The sequence below is a fragment of the Pygocentrus nattereri genome, chromosome 16 (genome assembly GCF_015220715.1).
Source record: "Pygocentrus nattereri isolate fPygNat1 chromosome 16, fPygNat1.pri, whole genome shotgun sequence".
In the NCBI taxonomy this organism is placed as follows: Eukaryota; Metazoa; Chordata; class Actinopteri; order Characiformes; family Serrasalmidae; genus Pygocentrus; species Pygocentrus nattereri.
Window position 1 is genome coordinate 14,021,605 of NC_051226.1, and position 23,321 is coordinate 14,044,925.

The 23,321-nt window shown below is 37.3% G+C and overlaps 1 protein-coding gene across 1 annotated transcript; it reads left to right on the plus strand.

Moving 5' to 3' along the window:
• Window positions 1–242: 242 nt before the first annotated feature.
• Window positions 243–22,214, plus strand: agxt2 (alanine--glyoxylate aminotransferase 2). Its single transcript, XM_017715885.1, has 14 exons — window positions 243–418; window positions 5,138–5,217; window positions 5,367–5,557; window positions 6,490–6,613; window positions 7,122–7,216; window positions 8,625–8,718; window positions 9,540–9,633; window positions 13,733–13,833; window positions 15,054–15,146; window positions 15,757–15,889; window positions 17,065–17,153; window positions 18,302–18,451; window positions 20,908–21,006; window positions 21,461–22,214. The coding sequence occupies exons 1-14, from the start codon at window positions 334–336 to the stop codon at window positions 21,560–21,562; spliced, it is 1,530 nt and encodes a 509-aa protein (XP_017571374.1). The 5' UTR covers window positions 243–333; the 3' UTR covers window positions 21,563–22,214.
• Window positions 22,215–23,321: the final 1,107 nt, after the last annotated feature.

A 23,321-nucleotide genomic window follows, 5' to 3' on the forward strand; every position in this document is an offset into this window, starting at 1 on the left:
GGTCCTTAAAGGAGCCAAGCACTATTAAACACATCTAAATAAGAAGAAAGGCAAGGAAACAGATCCGATTTGCCTTGTTTTTCAGCGCCTACTTTCCTGCGTTCTGATTGGCTATTATTAGGAGCTGAGCTGCATCAGCATGAACTATTGAACAGTCCTGGGGCGGGAGGCGGAATCCTTTTAGCCAATCACAGCGAGACTTTCCGCAATATGGGCGGGAAAACTAAACGTACTAGAGCAGCTGTTGAGCCAGACTCGCCGACCAAGCACGGTCAGCGTCAACACGCATTTCTGTCCTGCTGAAAGTTACAAAAACGTGTAGCAACACTGAAAATGCATACAGTCTTTTCACGAACGCACCGTCCACATTTTCTCGGGAAAGCAGTCGACTGTGTGGCCAGAGTCCATGTTCCAAGTGGTGAGTGTTTGAGTGTCCAGTCCCTTCACTGTGATCTGAAATCTCGATCTTATCTAAATAACTTCCTCACGTTTTGCATAGTTCGCTTATCATCGCCGATTTGCATGTGCGGTTAAAACTGAGTGATATACCCAATTAAAGGGCTGTTAGACTGAAGGGAAGCGAGCAGGTCGACGCTGACTTCCAGGAGTTTTTGGTAAAAAACAAGAAAAAAAGATTTAAAGGTCAGACAGTAAACCCCCCAGTGACACATACACTTAATGAATACACCTTGGATTAACACCAACAGCGTTAAATTAACACTTACAGTACTACACTGTTAGATTAACTCCAACAGTACTGGATTAACACCAACAGCGTTAAATTAACACTTACAGTACTACACTGTTAGATTAACTCCAACAGTACTGGATTAACACCAACAGCGTTAAATTAACATTTACACTAATACACTGTTAGATTTACTCCAACAGTACTGGATTAACACCAACAGCGTTAAATTAACACTTACACTAATACACTGTTAGATTAACTCCAACAGTACTGCATTAACACCAACAGCGTGAAAATTAACATTTACACTAATACACTGTTAGATTAACTCCAGCAGTACTGGATTAACACCAACAGCGTGAAAATTAACATTTACACTAATACACTGTTAGATTAACTCCAGCAGTACTGGATTAACACCAACAGCGTGAAAATTAACATTTACACTAATACACTGTTAGATTAACTCCAGCAGTACTGGATTAACACCAACAGCGTGAAAATTAACATTTACACTAATACACTGTTAGATTAACTCCAGCAGTACTGGATTAACACCAACAACGTGAAAATTAACATTTACACTAATACACTGTTAGATTAACTCCAGCAGTACTGGATTAACACCAACAGCGTGAAAATTAACATTTACACTAATACACTGTTAGATTAACTCCAGCAGTACTGGATTAACACCAACAGCGTGAAAATTAACATTTACACTAATACACTGTTAGATTAACTCCAGCAGTACTGGATTAACACCAACAGCGTGAAAATTAACATTTACACTAATACACTGTTAGATTAACTCCAGCAGTACTGGATTAACACCAACAACGTGAAAATTAACATTTACACTAATACACTGTTAGATTAACTCCAGCAGTACTGGATTAACACCAACAGCGTTAAATTAACATTTACACTAATACACTGTTAGATTAAATCCAGCAGTACTGGATTAACACCAACAGCGTGAAAATTAACACTTACACTAATACACTGTTAGATTAACTCCAGCAGTACTGGATTAACACCAACAGCGTGAAAATTAACATTTACACTAATACACTGTTAGATTAACTCCAGCAGTACTGGATTAACACCAACAGCGTGAAAATTAACATTTACACTAATACACTGTTAGATTAACTCCAGCAGTACTGGATTAACACCAACAGCGTGAAAATTAACATTTACACTAATACACTGTTAGATTAACTCCAGCAGTACTGGATTAACACCAACAGCGTGAAAATTAACATTTACACTAATACACTGTTAGATTAACTCCAGCAGTACTGGATTAACACCAACAACGTGAAAATTAACATTTACACTAATACACTGTTAGATTAACTCCAGCAGTACTGGATTAACACCAACAGCGTTAAATTAACATTTACACTAATACACTGTTAGATTAACTCCAGCAGTACTGGATTAACACCAACAGCGTGAAAATTAACACTTACACTAATACACTGTTAGATTAACTCCAGCAGTACTGGATTAACACCAACAGCGTGAAAATTAACATTTACACTAATACACTGTTAGATTAACTCCAGCAGTACTGGATTAACACCAACAGCGTGAAAATTAACATTTACACTAATACACTGTTAGATTAACTCCAGCAGTACTGGATTAACACCAACAGCGTTAAATTAACATTTACACTAATACACTGTTAGATTAACTCCAACAGTACTGGATTAACACCAACAGCGTTAAATTAACACTTACACTAATACACTGTTAGATTAACTCCAACAGTACTGGATTAACACCAACAGCGTGAAAATTAACATTTACACTAATACACTGTTAGATTAACTCCAGCAGTACTGGATTAACACCAACAGCGTTAAATTAACATTTACACTAATACACTGTTAGATTAACTCCAACAGTACTGGATTAACACCAACAGCGTTAAATTAACACTTACACTAATACACTGTTAGATTAACTCCAACAGTACTGGATTAACACCAACAGCGTGAAAATTAACATTTACACTAATACACTGTTAGATTAACTCCAGCAGTACTGGATTAACACCAACAGCGTGAAAATTAACATTTACACTAATACACTGTTAGATTAACTCCAGCAGTACTGGATTAACACCAACAGCGTGAAAATTAACATTTACACTAATACACTGTTAGATTAACTCCAGCAGTACTGGATTAACACCAACAGCGTTAAATTAACACTTACACTAATACACTGTTAGATTAACTCCAGCAGTACTGGATTAACACCAACAGCGTTAAATTAACATTTACACTAATACACTGTTAGATTAACTCCAACAGTACTGGATTAACACCAACAGCGTTAAATTAACACTTACATTAATACACTGTTAGATTAACTCCAACAGTACTGGATTAACACCAACAGCGTGAAAATTAACATTTACACTAATACACTGTTAGATTAACTCCAGCAGTACTGGATTAACACCAACAGCGTTAAATTAACACTTACACTAATACACTGTTAGATTAACTCCAACAGTACTGGATTAACACCAACAGCGTGAAAATTAACATTTACACTAATACACTGTTAGATAAACTCCAACAGTACTGGATTAACACCAACAGCGTGAAAATTAACACTTACACTAATACACTGTTAGATTAACTCCAACAGTACTGGAGTAATGCTAACAGTGTTGAATTAACACTTACACTAATACACTGTTAGATTAACTCCAACAGTATTGGATTAACACCAACAGCGTTAAATTAACACTTACAGTACTACACTGTTAGATTAACTCCAACAGTATTGGATTAACACTAACAGTGTTGAATTAATACTTATACTAATTCACTGCTAGATTAACACCCACAGTATTGGGTTAGTACTAACAGTGTTGAATTAACACTAACACTAATAAGTGCACTGTTAGATTAAGAACTATACTAGTGAATTAACACTCACAGTGTTGAATTAACATTTCACTAATGTGTACACTGTTAGATTAACTCCAACAGTATTGGAGTAACACAGTGTTGAATTAACACTTACACTAATACACTGTTAGACTAACTCCAACAGTGTTGGATTGACAATTACACTAATACGTTTACTGTTAGATTAACTTCAACAGTATTAAACATTAACACTAACACGGTTTTGCACCACCTATAGGAACAGTTTCCTAAATAGAAATTAAGCTTTTTTTCCTACTGAGAATTGGTGGAAAAGCAACACGTCTGACCCTTTTAATTATATTAATTGGATTCGCAGTGAGGGCACGATCTGCTTGTCTGTTTGCTGTTCATGATGCATGTGATACATTTACATGAAGTTATTGATTACAGATGTGCGTATGCAGGTCATTTCAGGTCACTGATTCATTCACATTAATGACAGATTTGTGTCATTTACCTAAATGAGTGTGAACCTTCATGTTAGAGAGATCAAATCTGAGCAAAAAATCTGATTTGACCAATAAAGCTTGTAATGTGAGGTTTTTATTGTTCTGCACCAAACAAGATAGGTATGAAAGCACCCTTAGTGTGGAGGTTTTACAAACATAGAAGATTGTGATATGGTGTTCCACATGGCTCTGTTTTAGGGCCCTTAGTGTTCTTTTTTTTCTGTTTCTAGGTGTCATTCACAAACATTTTTTGAGATTTAGTAACACATAAAGAAGAAAAGAAATATAATAAAGAAAGATTATGTTAAAGACAGTAAAAGATTGTATAAAAGTATGAGTGATCAGGAACATTCTCCTGTTTGGTTAAAATAGGAAACATGAAGATTTCATCCTTGACTAAATGTTTTTTCTGTGCAACCAAAAGCTACAGGCAAGGACCCTGGTGTAATCCTTAATGGTACTTTATCATTTCAGACCCATATCAGTTACATTTTGAAGACTACATTTGTAATATATCCTGAATAAATTGCATGCTAATCCTACAAGGTGCTGAGAACTAGTTCATGTTTTCATGTTTAACTTGTGTATTATACTACTGGTTGCCCATTCTGTCTATCTAAATAGACTCCAACTAGTTCAGTAAAAATGTTCAACTATTCCTTATATTGTACTTAGTGTGTCTATGTGTAACTGCAATTACATAGCAACAAATAAAGACAACTCAGATTACTGAAGACAGTATCTGTCCATAGATCAGAATGTTCTGTCCTGAAGTATTACTACACTGGCTTGGTTTAGTATTTTCTTACTCTAACATGCCTAGTTCATGTCCTCAGCTTATCGTCAGGCAGGATAAACACTGAACTGTACACTGAGAATGAGAAATACAGTCAGAAACCATTTCAGAAGCTTCAGACTTTAAGAGTACAGCATAGCAGATTATCAGGAGTCAGTTTTAGCTGATAATAACAGAACAGTCACAACTGAGCCTGACCATTGCGCTTGGATTAGATAACTGTAAATCTGTCTCTGCTCAGGTACCATGTGTCAGAAGGCAGCAGTGAAACACCCATCATCTCAGATGCCCCCATGTGACTATAAGCCTGATTCATACCAGGTAAGGCAGGAGAGGTGCAGTGGCAGGTGCAGCAGTAGCAGCCACATTACTATCAGTGTAACATGTTATAAACCAATTATATGCCAGGAATATGAGTTTTCATGGGTATAGAAATATAAATAATATTGATCATTTTAATTTTCCTGCAGGGAATGTCTAAGGAGCGTTTGCTGGAGATCAGGAAGCAAAACTGTCACCCCATGACTATGAAGGTGACATACTACAGGCAGCCTGTGTTTATTCATCAGGGCCACATGCAGTGGCTGTGGGATGTGGACGGGAAGCGTTATCTTGACCTGTTCGCTGGGGTGGCTACTGTCAGCGTCGGACACTGCCACCCGTAAGGTTAACTACAGTCAGGTTTAATTAGGAATGGAAGGACTGAGCGGATTACAGATGGGAATCAGTTGATTTTCATTGCAAGGCTTTTTAAAAAAGTTTTTTATTTTATAGATTCAAATATTCTCATAAGTAATGTCCAAGACAATGACTGAATAAAATGGCAGAGTATGATGTAGTACCAAAATATTACAGAAGTAATGACATAAAATAAAAATAACTTAAAGGGAAGCTAATTCTGTACTTTATGATAACTCATTCCATGTGTCTGATGATGAAAGCTTGTTTGTGGTAAAACTAATAGAGAATTTGGCCCTTTGCTTCAGTAACAGCCTCTGGGAAGGCTTTACACTAGATTTGGAACATTGTTGTGAGAATTTGCATTCAGCCACAAGAGAATTAGTGAGGTCAGATCTTATCAGTTCCAACTGCAGCTCATCCCAAAGATATTGGATGGAGCTCCAACACTCCAGAGAACACAGTTCCTCTGCTCCACAGCCCAGTGTTGGTGGGCTTTATATACCCCATGCTGATACTTGACCTTGGGATGGTCACCTTAGGCTGTTTTTGTTTGAAAACAAAAATTACTTGAAATGAGAAATTGTACAGGCCTCAAAAGCATTGACCCATCATGTCTTGCTTACTAAAGGACAAAACAGAATGGGCTTAATGGGCACAGTGTCCTAGAGTTCATTAACCCCCTAAATGGCCAGGTTAATTAAATTAAATCAGATAAAACATATTATAGTTGATCCAGTTGTGGCTTTTGCTCTGGTGCACAGACAATCTGTTTGACAGTCTGTTCATTAAACCCCCCCAACACCACCACCCAACACCCCCCAAGTGGAGGGGACATGTCCCCCTTTGTCCCCCAGTGAATTTTCACCCTGTGTTTGTGTGTAGAGCTCTAGTCTATTTATTGTATGTTTTCAGGAGAGTAAATGAAGCAGCAGTGAAGCAGCTGAAGCATCTGTGGCACACCACGGCCATCTACATCCACCCTCAGATTCAGGAATATGCAGAGAAACTCGTCTCCCTTCTGCCTGAACCACTAAAGGTATAAACAGACTTTACTGCACACTCACGTTAAAGTAATAGTCCTGTGAAAATTGGATTTACACAATTTTCCCCTTTTTAAACAAATGTTATCAAAAAGCCAAGAAATGTTTGATGTCTGAAGTTTACAGCTTTAGATGGATGGATGGATGAATGGATGGATGGAGAGATAGATGAATGAACATGAAGACCAGAGGAATATATCACAGTAAAGAAAATCTAATCAGGATAAAGTGCTGTTGTTGAAAATGATCTTAATCATAGAAATGTACTGTACAACTAGTCTGTCTATGGTTTACATACCTGTGAAGATTACATCTAAAATGTTTCAGGGGCATAGGAAAACAGAGCAGTGAAACTGAACTTAAACTGACAATGAAAATAGTCATCTTGACTGAGCTAATGAAGACGCTGACAGAACATTGGTAATTAGCTATAGGAGCTTTGTGTAGCTGGTCTGTTATTTCTTTTTTGTGTGTAGGCTGTGTTTGTACACTCTCTCTTTCCAGGTAGTTTACCTGACAAACAGTGGCTCGGAGGCTAATGACCTGGCTATGCTCATGGCACGACTGCATACAGGCAACTATGATATCATCACACTAAGGTCAGCACAGCCCACTGTAGAAAGTTGAACAAGTTGATTTGAAGTGTTTTTTGAGGTTTGAATTGATGTGAAATATTGCTTGGGGACATTTGAACTTTTCATATTGCTTTGCTTTGTTTTACACAGTGTAACATCTGCAGTCCGTCACCTATAACTATATTCTAAATACATTTCATTACTTAATTTTCATTTTGAAAAGGAAACCTCTTGTAGTTTCACTTTGCTGGTGTAGTTAGAGTACAGTTTGTTTCAGCTTTTCTCTCGTTTTTCATCACTGATCAGTTTCTGATTACAGAGCCACTCTCTGGGTTGGATATTTTGGGTGGTGGTCCACTCTCAACCTAGCAGTGACGTGCATGTGTGTAACAACCCCAGCATCACCGCTGTATCTAATACACTCATTCCAGCACCTGTCACACTTTATTATGACCAACGTAAAAGTCACTTGTTGTCTGGTGGACCCACCATATTATCGTTTTTTTTTTTAAATTAGTACAGCCATAACAATTTATGTAAAAATACCAGATGTTTAAAATATCACAAGTGGCCAGTGTAGGGTTCTCCTTTAGCAGCTGTAGCCAGTCAGCAGCCTGTCCATGTTATCCATCCTCACGCACACATATACAAACACATACACACACAGACACACACACCAACAACAGGCCATGTAGGAGAGCAGAGTGTAGGACACAGCACTTCCACACTTTTATTCTCTGTGGGATCACCCCAACACCACATGTGTAATATAAATGTTTAGGAGCTGTACAGTGTGAAGACACTGAAAATGTGTTATTTTATATGTTCTTCACAGAAAATGAGCGATGGCCAAGAAATCTGATGTTGAAATAATAAATCACATAATTTTTCTCTTTTAGTAAACATTGGAACATTGACTCAAACATCAAGGGTTGAGATGGTTGCAATAGTCATTGTTTTAAAAATGAATGAATCAGATTAGTACCAAGTACTACCATGTCAGTGACCATGCTGTGCGGAGAAGGATCCACCGCCCAGATAATATTTGGTGAACAACTGTTGTGTTGTCAGAAACTGAGCAGTGATGGATGAGGTAGAGATGGGCTGATGAATTTTGGAGCAGCAGATGATTAAAATGGCAGTTCTATTTTTTATGCAGTGATTTTTAGTCACCCTGTTTCTAAGAATAACAAAATTCAGTGTCAATCTTCTGGAAATGAAAAATTTCGTGTGATTGGGTGAGTCCTAACTAGTGGATGATGGTTGGATTTTAAACAATGACTTAACAGAAGGTAACACAACACAAATTGCTCTGTTAACTTCACAAAAAGTATTTGACATTGAATGAACTTGAAATTTTAAGACAATCAGTGTTATAAGTTGAAATGATTAGTGGTTTTACGGTGTGTTTGTGTTGATGTGTGTCATGTAGAGGCTCCTATCATGGTGGCAGTCCTATGACGATGGGTCTGACGTCAAGGACAGATTACAAATACCCTGTGGCCTCTGGTTTTGGCTGCCATAATGTATGTACAGCTTCAAACTCTCAATAGTGCTGTGAGCTATGTCCTGCTGTAATGTAATATTCCACAGGAGAAAACATGAGTAGTGACTGTTTCTTTGTGGGCAACACAATCACTGTCACATTTCATGTAGTCTGAACATTTGTCGGTGGTATTACATGCTGGTGTCACTGTGTCCGTATAGATGATGAACGATTGTGCCATTTTCTAATCCAGTTATCAATTACACTTGATCAGTGAGTCACGTCTACCAATATATAGCTCTGATTTGCAAAAGCAGATACTGTTAACTTGTGCCTAGTTATTAGTGTTTAACATCATTGTGCTAAGATGAGCTCAGCCCTACAGTGCCTTTTGGTTTCCCATTATGCCTTGTGTTTTTGACAGTTAATAAATGCACCACTGTTATTTCCACACTGAAGAAAAGTGATGCATTATAAACACATAAGAATAAGCTTGAACATTGTGTTGATGTAGACTAACTTTTTCATTTTGGAAATATCTTCTTGATTTTTGAAATTATGAAACTGTTTCCGTGATGGAGGCCTGTGTGTATCTTTAATGTAAGATGATATATTATCAAATCTTTAATGTTTCTAATTATTATTGTAAGATTATTAAATAATCTTGCAGTCTCACAATGAGGGATATTAAATGTATTGTTGACGTGTGAGATGATTACATTTGTTGAGATGTCATTTCTTGCAGTTCAGCTCCTGGACACACTCTTTCTTTCCTGTTATTCATCTTTATTCATTTTGAGAGATTTGCAGAGTTACAAAGACAAATATTTCAAATGACAAGACCTGCATGTATGTATTTAGACCATGTGTCCTGATGTGTTCCGGGGTGTGTGGGGAGGGAGCCACTGCAGAGACTCTCCTGTTCAGACCATCAGAGAGTGCAACTGCTCAGCAGGTACACACACACACACACACACACACACACACAGATAAATGCATAAACACCCAGATAAATGCATCTCTCCTTGTACACAGAGCCAGACACAGAGCCAGACATGGACATTTACACTAATCTCTCATATGTATTATAAATGTAAGTCCCTTTATGTAATAATAATATGCCCCATGTGTATCATATATACACTGACGGGCCATAACATTGAAACCAGCTCTTTGTTTGTGCACATATTGTTCATTTTATCAGCTCCACTTACCATGTAAGTGCATTTTGTAGTTCTGCAATTAGACTGTAATCCATATTTTTCTCTGCATACGTTGTTTGCCCCATTTCATCCTGTTCTTCAGTGGTCGCACAGTACAGTCCCACTACTGACCCTCCACACAGTATTCCTGTACAGCATTCTTGTGTACAGCAGTGTGCGGTACGCACGGCCCCTTCCCGTTCCAGCATGCCTGCGCACCAGTGCACAAAGCAAGGTCCATAAAGACATGGGTGAGCAAGTTTGGTGTGGAAGAACTTGACTGGCCTGCACAGAGTCCTGACCTCAACTCGATAGAACACCTTTTGGATGAATTAGACTAGAGACTGTGAGCCAGGCCTTCTTGTCCAACATCAGTGTCCGACCTCACAAATGCGCTTCTGGAAGAACGGTCAAAAATTCCCATAAACACACTCCTATACCTTGTGGAAAGCCTTCCCAGAAGACTGGAAGCTGTTATAGTTGCAAATGGTGGGCCGACATCATATTAAAAAGATTACGAATGGGATGTCACTCATGTGCATATGCTTGTGAAGGCAAACGAACAAACACTTTTGGCAATGTAGTATATGTACAGTAGGTAGTTACATAATAATTCAGTTTCTTTTTGATTTAGGTGTATATTCTCTATCGAGAGGTTCAAGTTTCCACTTGTTTGTGTTTGTTTTACTAAACTAGCTAAACAGTACTAAACTATAAATTTTAAATATAACACAAACACAAACACAAAATAAACACAAACGTGGAATGAATGAAAAATTTACCATCTGTGGTATCTCCTCCTACCATTTAGACCATAAGAGAAAGCAAGTTTAATATAAGAATTATAATACTAATATTGCAATCATACATTAATATTAATATTTCCTGCATACAATTCTGTGGGGCTACTATACTAGGTTTCAGAAATTAAGGATTAACTCTCAGTAGCCATTAAATGGAGTTTCCACCTGTTTTGGAGCTCCTCAGTTAACCTATGAGGGATTTTTGATCTTCAGTGACATTGATGGAATATGTTTCAGAGGAACGGTATGATTTACAAAAGCAAATTGGATTTTCATTTTTGTAGTTGAGTAAGCAAGTCAACATTTATAAACGTGGATTCATTGTGTTTAAATTATATTGTTTATTGTGTCAGTTGTACAGGATTGTATGATTCTCAGCCCTCCCCTTCCTGTGCAGAGTCTACAGTGTCCTAGTTAATCTGATAAAAGAGCTATGGTGGAAAATATTTTTATTTGATTATATTAATTCATAATAAACGCGCGCACACACACACACACACACACACACACACACACATTTTCTAAGCGGCTTCTCCCTCAGGGTCGTAGGGGGCTGCTGGAGCCTATCCCAGCAGTCATCAGGCGGAAGGCAGGATACACCCTGGACAGGTCGCCAGTCCATCACAGGTTAATTCATAATATTTAAGTTGACTTCCGTTCTGCCAGTGGAATGGTTACTGGCCACAGGTTAAAGACGTGTTCAGAATAATGAACAAGGGCTGGATATTGTTCTAAAATGACTGAAGAAGCTGAGTATCAAGAATGAATTTGAAATAACAGTAATACTTGACAGTTTTGAATGCATCACTATACACTTGATAAGTATTATTTATGCTGAAAAAAAATCTTTTTTTTTCTAGTCTATAATATTTTGTTTTATAGTGTATATAGTATTATTAAATAAAGTGAGAATGATCAATATGAAAAGTGATTCCACAGGTTTGAATGGTAGTGTACTGTAAATTATAGTCCATCAATCCCATAGCATATGACTTTTTTTATGACATAAAACATTAACTGTTTTCTGTGAACCCGTTTCTCTTTTAAACCAGCCGCGTGTCAAGTGGTTGCTGTGCCTGGAATCCCAGCTATGCACAAAACTCTGAACACATCATGGCATTATGAGTATTTACACAACGTTAATAAGTCCACAGTGTTCTTCAGGAGAAGATCACTGTACACACATGGTGCTTTGTGCCCCAGTTGCATAATGTACAGTTCATGGTCAACAGTTTACCAAGAAAGTAGCTGGCAGCTGGCAGCTTGACAGAAAAGGACAGTCCTGCTAATGGGGTAGATGATTATTGCTGCAGCAGAATCAAGACATTGTAATCTCCTTTGTTTGACAATTGCCAGCACTATGTTACCAGGACTTCAGCTTCTTTCTGCAAAACCCCTGGATGTCATGCTGCCAAAGGAAATAAGAATTAACTAGACATTTTTTTAATATAATCAAGCTAAACATTTACCCGGAAGCTCTTATCAGATTAACTATGACACGTTTAACTCTCTTTGTGTGACATCTTGTGACTCTGTGTTCAGCTGCTACTGAGCAATGAGGGGTGAAAGCGTGGGGTGGGGTGGGGGGGGAGAATCGCCTGCTGTGAAAACAATTAACACCTATCTAAAAAGACAGCTGTGCTGAGATAAAATGGCCAACACAACTGCTGCTTTCTTCAGAGCAAACAATCACGCACAGATTGCACAATATAAAATAGTCTTTAAACACAACAAGACGTATCTCCAAAATGGTGTTTGTAGGAGATCACAAAAAATGTTCTTTAATTTCAATGTAATATTATGTGAATACATTCTATTTCAAGCAATATAATCAGACAATATAAAGGACAGTTACCGTTTTCAAACATTCTAATCGTAAGAGCTCACTTTCTGCTTTTGATTACAAGGTTCTATCTGGGAAAACATAAAAAAGAAGCAATGACAAACAGTTTACTCATAATTGTTTTAAAACATAAAATGAAGTGCTGTGTCTACATGAATCAGGAAGTTAAATATAATGTTTTCAATGACGTTTTTATGACATTTAATTTTTTTTTTTATGACCTTTATTTCTTGTTTTAAGACTAATCATCTTTTTTTTTTTTCTTCAAAAATGCCATCACATGTTAAGTAGTAAAGGTCAGTGCTAAATATTTTGTCCAGGCAGAGGTCACTTTTAGGTTTTAGGAGCCATTAGTTTAAGTTAGACAGAGACCTGCTACTGTAATAAACTGTCCCAGCAAGAACTTGTGGCAGGTCAATCTAAAGGCAGTATGAGGTTTTGTTTTATATCAGAAATGTGACTCTAATGCACCAGTATACCTTATTTTGGAGAAGAAGGAAAAAAAATTGTATTTATGATGTAAGAAAGGCCCCATCAATCTTGCTTGGGGGCAAAGTTATCAGAATGAAAAGAAAAAGATGGATCAATGTTTATATACAAATTGTGAACAACTAAGAAAGATTTGACAGATTCTTCTATATTTTTAATGCAGAAAACAAATATGGACTTTCAGGCAATAGGTAATAAGTTCATTCAGGATTCAGTTTAAAAAAGCAAGAATTTATACTCCGCTTTGTATCACAAATACAGGAAACTAAGGTTATGATTGGCAGAATAGTCATAGCCTTGGTGCTAACAAAAGTATTAATGGCAACCATGTAAATAAAAACCATGGTGGGGAGTAATACAACCAAGGGAAACGTAGATAAAAAAAGGGCCCAAGAACCGAGCCCTGTGGCACACAGTTATGAAAAAAGTAGTAATGGGAGATGAGTGTGTTATAGTTTGCAAGGTCAAATCCAGCAAAGAGAGAGGACAAAGATAATGAGGGTGACAGAATCAGTGGAGAGAACATGTAAGAGGGCTGTCTCGGTGCTGTGCTGTGTAAAAAAAAAACAGATGGTTTTGAAAAGACTGTTATTGTAGATATTATAGAAATACATTGTATGTCCTTGAATTCACTTCATCCTCTGAATCTGTCTAATTGTAATTCAGTTGTGTGTTAAACAGATCTACAACTTGTTAATCACTCTCTCCTTGCCACAGGTCACTGCCAGGCCAATGACAGGTACATTGAGCAGCTGAAGGAAATGTTTGACACAACTGTCCCCCATCGCATCGCTGCTTTCTTTGGAGAGCCCATCCAGGTTAGCACAGCTCAGAACCTCACTAGCAAAACATACAGTAAGTGGCCAAAAGCAGCCAAAAAACTAAAGAGCTCATGAAAAATGGATTGGGACTGTTTTTGGTACAAAAGTTTATGTAAACCTCTTAAGACCTCTGGGGAAAACAATAAATGAGACTGTAGTCATGTCCCAATTCAGGGGCTTCATTCTTTGAAGGACGCAGTCTGCAGATGCTTCTCTCTGTCTGCTCTTTGCTGCCTAAAACAAAACAAAACATTAGCATACGTTTTGCTTCAGACCACATCGTGTTTTTAAAACATCTGTATTGCTAGCTTTTCGACTCTGTTTAAAAAAAGTGTCTCTTCAGCCGTCGTTTGCTCCTCTGCTGGTGGCACCATGTTCTCAAACCCTCGGCAGAACGCAAAGAACTGCAGGATACATTCGCTGGCAAAGAATCCACCCATTGGATCCTTCCTTGCCTTTCTCAGCTGCATATGAAGGTGCCTTCGAAATGGGACAGACTAGCTTTGCCACTGTGATGTAGTCAGCCTTCAAGTGCAGCCTCCGAAGGATGCAGCCCCTGAATTGGGACACAGCTTATGTAGAATATGGATCCTTAGAAATTCATTATAATAACACTGTCACAGCCAACATGGACACAAATGCCTGAAGTACAGTGGTTTCATAATCAATGCATCGCCAGGACCAAATATGACATGTCATCAGAAATTAATTTAATTAGAAGTCTATCCATCCATCCATCCATTTTCTAAGCCACTTCTCTGTCAGGGTCGCGGGGGGGAGCTGGAGCCTATCCCAGCAGTCTTCGGGCGGAAGGCAGGATACACCCTGGACAGGTCGCCAGTCTAATTAGAAGTCTAGAGTTATTAAAATAGTTACTTTGCATATTACATACTTCATTATACAAATTACATTTAGATTTTTTCTTTCTTCAAAGTGTTGACAAACAACAATAACCTTCCATCAGATATAAATCAAATATAAATAAAGTTTCTCCTATTTCACTTATAAATTGTGATGAAGATGAAAGTGTAAGATCAGCTCATTTCAAAGAGTTACGAGTATAAAATAACTAAACAAAATGTAAGAAAAGGCATTCAAGGAGGACCTAGGAGGGTTAATAATCTTCTTCATAATTAATGGATAACTGGGGAAGAATAAGTGTGGTGTTCCTCAGTGTTGTTCTGATTAGATGTTTCATCTTCTCTTCATCTTGTCAGGGAGTCGGTGGAGCCGTCCAGTACCCCAAAAACTACCTGAAAGAGACGTACAAGCTTGTGCGGGAAAAAGGTGGAATCTGCATTGCAGATGAGGTATGAACACAGACCTGGTCTCAGAAACATCAAAGCATACTCATCACTGCACTTTGGTCTTTAACATTCCCAGCAACACCAACATCTAGTATAAACCATAGAAGAACCTTAAAAGTCTACTTTAAAATAAGGACATTCAAACGCTATGTACATATGTGCCAGTCTCATTGTTTTTGGCTTTTTATGAGTATAGAACCATGCATTTTGGGGTACTGCTCATAAAGTTGGATGCAAAAGTTTGGGCACCTCTGGTGGCGTTCGATGTTTATTCGTTTTTCTAAGTGAAAAGTTAACACATCGACTTCAGAGAACGCAATTTTGCCCATTTTAATGCACAATTACTGTTTATCTGCAGAATTTAACATATTGAAAAATCATCTTTTATTGTACATTTTTTATTTGTATAACAAATAAAATTTAATAAATAGAGATTGAGCACTCAAATTTGCTGAAAAATGCCATATTTAAGTTTACTGTATGTGAACTTATTTTGTTAACTTATTTTGACTTCGAAAATCAACATACCTTGTAACTTGTCCAGAGTTGTTCAAACTATTGGTTACAACTGTGTTTTTTCTGTTAGAAGTATTCTGTTTTTCATATATTTCAGGTCCAGACTGGCTTTGGGCGCACAGGAAGTCACTTTTGGGGCTTTCAGGGTCATGACATCATTCCAGATATGGTTACTATGGCGAAAGGCATAGCTAACGGATTCCCTATGGGAGCTGTGGTCACTACAGAAGGTAATACAGATAGACCTTTTATGCTGCTAGGCAGAGCTTTTTTAAGTTCAAGACAAAGGCTTTATTGTCATTTCAGCTATATATAGTGAAACGAAACAACATTCCTCTAGGACCATGGTGCAACACAGGAACACAAACAATACAGTATACACAGTGCAGACAATATAGTGCAATAACTATGAAAAACAGAATACAGGCAGCACACTGTACTGAGAATATGTTGAGTTGTGGAAAGGAGAACATTTTAGATGCTTTGTAGATACTTCACTTACTTTCAAGTTACATTCAAATAAATATTACTAACTACTTTAAACCTGCTTTAATTCTAACCAAAACCTTAACCCAAACCCAAAACCTAAACCCAATCCTATTAAATAGTTATCTTTAAGTAATGATCACAATTCTTGGTCTTCTGAATTAATCCTTAACATAATATATTTAACTGCGGTGAACTATGGTCTAAAAAGAAAAAACAAAAAAGTGCTTTAGTTAGTTAAATGAGTTAATCCTAGGTTCAGGTTTTTATTGACTGGTGCATGAAGTCATATATTCAGTCATATCATGTGGACAGGTTTGTGTTTCTGGTCAGAAAATTAAGATGTACTAATTAGTGTGACTAAGGACTTGAAACAAACAAGCTGTTGTCTGTAAAGTGCATTACTGATAAGGTATTTTACTCCTGAATACGCTGATAATTTATTGTGATTATCATCTGACCCATTATCATGCAGCCATACTGCTAGAGCTTCTTTTCAACAGGATGAACCAAATAAGTCCGTTTACCAAGAGCTTCATAAACTCTGTTTATGAGTTCATAGTTTAGTTCCTCAGTTCAAACTACAGAACTTCTGCATTAATTTCATAGTATTTACTGAATAGTAAGACTTAATATCAATAACTGAATAACATGCCTACAGTTTAAGGAGTAAAGCCTCAAGATATTGTGCTAAATTACAGTAACAACACAGTTAAAACCAAATCACAGAGTTTATGTGAATAGCTTCAAATGATAAATGTATTGTTTTTAAAACTGCCATAAAATCAGCCAATGGTATTTCTCTCTAGTAAGATAATCTCGAAGATTTTTTTTTCTGCTGGCATCATATTTCTCTTTTGCACCTGTAAAAATAGGCATTTTAAAGTGTCGATCACTTGTGCAACAATGTGTTTTCCAGAAATCGCCAGACCATTTGGAAAGGGGCTCCACTTCAATACATTCGGTGGAAACCCCGTTGCCTGTGCCATAGCGTCCTCTGTGCTGGATGTAAGTACAGATTAATATTCAGTGGCTCTTTTTCTAAGGACCTATACATTAACAACTATAAAGCTGCACTACATAAGTTTTGGGGATTTAGAGACGGATGTTTTCTTCAAGGATATGAGTGAATTATCTACTGTATCCATCATGTCTTCAGCAGTATAGTGTTGATTTTGCATTTGAGCCAGACCTTCTTTCTGTGCTTGTGATGTTACATAAAGACGTAAAGACTCCCACAAATCTCACCCGATGCCTCGGACTTTTAACTTATTTCAGGCTTTAAAGGCTGACTTGCTGCAGTGGATGTTCATATTTTAGATATTTGTTTTTTTTTTTTTAATCTCCTGAATCAGTAATGCTACCACTTGCAATTTTAACTGAGAAAATATTGCATTGTGTAGCTTTAATGTTATGAAAGTTTTTCCTTTTCCAATAAAGTTGTCATTTCAGAGATAAAAGGTCTTGTTATGATAGCTATACTGGCACTTATTGCAAGTTTTTTCCAAATATATTCTGTACTAATCTAATTTACTACAATTTAAACATATTAGCCACCATTAGTATCCAGGTTATTCACCCCACTTGGCTAAAAAAGCATATGATTATACTGTCCAGTTCAGGCCAGCACATTATTTCTTCCTGGAAAACTATTCATAATGTACACACAGAAAAAAATGATTTCATCATGAAAAGATTACATTCCAGGAACCAGCATTGGAACCTGCTCAGGAACCTGCTCAGCATTCATTATAGAGTTTATAGAGATCATTCTGTTAATCTCAGTTTTAATGATAATAAAAATAATAATACTTCCAGTACTACTAATAAAAATGATAGTAATAGGCCAAACCCCATATTCCATAAAGTTCTATGAATAATCTGAACAGTATTTTATTTATTTATGGGCATAATAGTATGGAAAAGTAATTTCATTAACATTACAGTAATACTCATATGCCTTGCAGTATGTTTAACCACATCAATAATGGATGACAGGCCTGCATTATTTTAAGCAAAACTATTTACTACTGTTGGATTACTTTAACACCTTGATTCATTAGAACACCCACAGAAACACTAATTTGGTGCTGTGATTGGTAAAAACACTGGTTCTTTAGTGGTTCATTTGCATATTACATCCTTGTCTGTTTCAGACAATTGCAGAGGACAGGCTTCAGGAAAACTGTGCTATGGTGGGAACATACCTGCTGACTGAACTAGCCAAGCTGAGGGATAAATACGAGATCATCGGGGATGTCAGAGGAAAAGGCCTGCAGATCGGGGTGGAGATGGTTACAGACAAAGTGAGAGAGAGGAATGCTTTATCTTATCTGTATAAACCTGAACTAGTATGAATACCGATGACCGAATAGGTACAGATTAATGCAGTGGTTATGTGGCCAGTCAGCCAAGACATGTTTCTGAAGCTTTTTAAGTTTGCACTGGAGCTTCAAGGCAAATGCATCTTATCAAGCTTATCAATTACCAATTACCATTATATATAACTACATGCTTAAATTATCACACACGGCTCAAGCTGACAAAATGGAAAAAGTATGGACAGAATTTTTATCGATAATCCAGTTGGATCAGCTTGAGCACCATTCAGCTCCAACTGCTGATGTATTTGGTGTGGATGTGTGGGGGTGTGTGTGCTGTGAGGTAATGCTATTAGTACACAAAACCATCTGGCATTAAGTGTGTGTACATCTGCTCTACTGCTGTATGATGTTACAGTTTTTATGACACATAATGCCGGGATACTGAATTATGAAACAATCACATTCTTAATTTGATTAGATATTGTGAAACAAGATTCATGGAACCTCATTGTGAAATGCATATTTAGACTGACTGATTTTGAGACGTATCTAAAAAGCATGGTTTTATGCTTCTGCTGAGTTCACTGGCTAGAAAGCTCACATTGCCACCACACACCAACAGACACTGGCATACCCCACCAAACACTAACTCCAACACACACTAATAAACACCAGTAAACAGCAATACAGCTCACCAAACCCGAACCCATACCAACACCCAGAGACCACCCCACTGAACACCAACACACACCAACATAAACCAGCACACCCCACCAAACACTAACAAATACCAGAAATCAAAATCTGACTCGATGACATGTGCCATAAATTTCATGTGACTGACCATGTTAGTTAACAGTGCTATTTGCCTGATAGTAGTCATGCCAGTAGTCAGGTTTGGGCATGATAACCATGCTCCACATTTGTGAATGAGCAGCAATGTAAAACACAAGTTTAACTGCTTTTTTAAAACTCTAAATATACAAGAAATAATCACTGGAAAAAAAGAAATACTATAATAAAACAAAGAAATTGAGACTGTGAAAGGCTTGTAGGGCCAGGGTCGGGAGCTAGTAGTGTGGGGTGGTGTAGTGCTGAAAACTCAGCAGTCTGAGAGCACAGCTGAGGCTCAGGTGGTTCTCAGCTGATGACTTTCATCCTTGAACCCTTTGGCAAGGCATGAGCTGTGAAGTTGCTTCAACTGAAGCATCACATAAATGACTAAACACAGCATTCTGAGATTCTGGCTGACTGGGAGGAATGCAAAGAGGTTAGATGATTTTTTTGTGACCTTCTGTCTGAACAGTTAATAATTATGAGTGTAGTGTGTGTTTCATCTCTGAGGCAGAACACTGGCATGCAGCGACTGTGTGTGTGTTTGTGTGTGTGTGTGTGAGTTTAATGAGCACAACCATCCTAAACTATGAAACCTCATTAACGGTTAACCAGATGGCAGCAGAGAAGTGCCTTGTCCTGACATTCCTGTTAGAAAGCCTTGCCATAGCTATAGTTTAAACCTCGCTCAGCCCTCATACCTGTAGATTTTCTGTTACTAATTAAGCAGAATTGGTTGAATAAATGTAGACAAACAAAGCAAAATCACAGACAAAAGCATCACTTTCTCACCTTATTTATTACTATCAGATTAAAGGGCCTGTGACCTATGTATTTACTGTATTTGCTGAGGTCCACTTACAATATTTGTGTACTTTATGCACCAGATTCAGTCATAATAAAATTTTACATGACCATTTTCCACCTCTCTTTATCCCTTTAACAGGCTGTCTATAAGACTGATCTGTGTAAATGATCTTGTTTGCTGCCCTGTTATCATTGAAAATCATCTGAAATCCTCAAATCTTAAACGAGAATGTTCAGCAGATTAGCCACGCCCAAACATATAGATGTTAATACGCTATTTTTTGACCACTTCATGTGTCTTTAATGTTAACAATTTAAGTTAAAGTTCTATTTTAGCATCTTAGTTTCCATATATGGACTGTTACAAGGTGTGATTGGTGTGTTTTTATTGTAACCTCTATTGCTTTAAATGTGAGGAAGTTTCTGCTGTTCCTCTTGTCAAATTACATTTTGTTGATTTTCTTAATAAAAATAATTGAACACATCTTCACAGAGAACACACTGCTGTTCATTTTAAAGCACAGTTAATGTTTATTTTCTGAAATTAACATATTTGGAGAAAAAAATAAAATGTAGCTTTTGGCACATTTTCTATTTTAATATTTTTCAGTATGCTAACCTCAGCAAGTGGAACTTGTGCACTAAAATTTGCAGAAAAAATGCCACATTCAAGCTCCTTGTAGAGAATGTGTTATTTTTCAATTATAAGAAATCAGCAAAACATATAATTTGGCCAGGGCTGTGACTGAAGCTATGATTATAAGTGCAAATATGACCCTGACTGTAAATTTTTCCAGGCGAGTTGTAAACCCCTCTCTCCAGAAGCCATGGCTGAAATTTTTGAAGACACCAAGGACATGGGTGTGCTGATTGGCAAAGGAGGGATTTATGGGCAGGTAAACAATTTATAATCAATCAACTTAAAACTACATTTTACACAAGTCATCAAAAGTTCTAGATTATGTAGATTCTAGTACATAAAATGGAACTGAAACTCATCAGATATAGACACTTTTGAAATATAATGCCCTTGTAAAGTAAGAGAAGTGGTTGAAAGGGTGATCAACTTACAAAGTAAGCGTCAAAGGAACTTTTGACAGCATTAGCTATTTTCGTTACACTGGGCTGAAACATTCCTTTGAACTTCAGTGTGAATTGGCGGCTGTATTTAAACGTATTTGTTTTTGTGACATCACAAATACGATTGAAGACGAGTGAAGGGCTGGGGAACGAACAGTTTAAACTTTCACAATGTTTACATACTACGTCAAAATTATCTCAAAAACACAACCATCCACCCTTGTTAACCCTCCTGTCTTCCATATTTTTGTCTCTGTCCTTTCCTCTCAGACGTTCCGGATAAAGCCGCCCATGTGCATCACGAAAGACGATGCAGACTTCTTCCTGGCCGTGTTTGACCAGGCCCTGCAGAACTACATGGACAGAAGATGAGACCACAGATGAATTTTGGGTCTTATAGAAAATGATAATATAGGGAATCAACTGCTAAGCTATATCTTCTCCCAAAACCGGCAGATCAGCACTGGCCCCAACTGTCTGATTCTGTTTCAGGCAGACATTAGAAACATCTGTAGATAATCTATAGGGGACTATCCAAATAAAGTGAGACCCAAGATTTGAGCAATGACTGATTTTTCTCAGAAATGTTGTATTAAGTTTGTCCTCATTAAATCAACTGAACTGGCTTAACTGAAACCTCAGAATTTCCATCAAATATCCATCTTATAAATTGCACTTAATTCTATGAATGTATAACAGGAAGACTTCAGAAGATGTACACACATTCTTTACCTTCTGTTCTTGCTTTTAATGTACAGGACATAGTGGACTATTAATACCCAGAGAAGAATGTTGCAGAGGAGAGGGAGGGGCCATTCAAATGTCTTTAGATGTCTTTCTTTCAATAACTGTATTTGTTTTTTATTAAGCGAGGTCATTTGTGATATGCAGCTAAGGATTTCAAAATGTTAGAACTGGCTTTGCTATGCTACTGCTAACCTCAGTAATTTGTTCAGTGCAAAACCATGTCCGATTTGAAACAGTACTATTAAAGGAGCTATTAAACCACCGTGAACAAATATGACTCAAAGTTTCATGGCAAATTTCCATGGCAAATTTCCCTTTAGGAACGTGTCCAGTGTAATAAAATTGATTGAACACACCTGATCTGGCTCAGGCAGGTTAGGAAAGAGAGTAGTGAAGCTGTGCAGTGTTGTGGGTTTCCAGGAGCAGGATTCAAAAACATCCGTGTATAATGTAAGAATGGTGTATGATGTATGAAAGGTATAGCAATGGTCCTCCTGGAAAGCCCAGTTGCATCTATCATGATTGCCCCGACCCTTACTTTACACTAATGCTTAAAGGGTTAATTAACGATTAAAGGGTTATTTGCATCATGAATGTGCTGTTCAGATTGATGGAGAATGTACAGTAAAAATGATTCTATATACATTTATGGCATTTGGTAGTCACTCTTATCCAGAGCAACTTACAATGTGATCATTTTACACAGGTAGGCAAAAGTAGTGTTAGGAGTCTTGCCCAAGAACTCTTATTGGCTTAGTTGAATGTCCTTATCCAAGTAGGCATTGAACCCCAATCTACAGCATAGAAGGCTAAGGTGTTACCCACTACACAAACACTCAACCACCAAAAACCTGACTAGATTGTAACAACAAAAGAACCTTTTTTTTAAATCACACACTCTTCACCAATCTGAACAACCCTTTTATGATGCAAAAAACCCTTTAATCATGCAAAGAGTTTTTGAGTATTCATGATTATATACACATTTCCTTTACTAAAGAACCCTTGAAGAACCATCATTTTTAAGTGAGTACTATTTGGACAGGAGTAGTTTTACATGGGGAGGTGGGGTAACCAAGTTCCGACAGGGCATCTGTAATGTTTATGACCAATTAACCTGGATAAGAAATCTCAGTATTGAGAGATGGTGGGAGGCTACTCAATCTACATACTGCCTTTACTCAGAAACAAGCAGAACATGTCAAAACATTTCATTTCACCATTATTCTGTTTACTCTAACCATCTGTCTTGCTGTTTTAAGTGCCTGCTTCATTAGCGAGTTGTACGCTTGAGGTAGGACAGTACATATCAGCTTGATTTTAGCCACAGAGAACACAAGTAAACACTTAAAAAGGCCTCCATATTTGCGAAACTCCTTTTCCA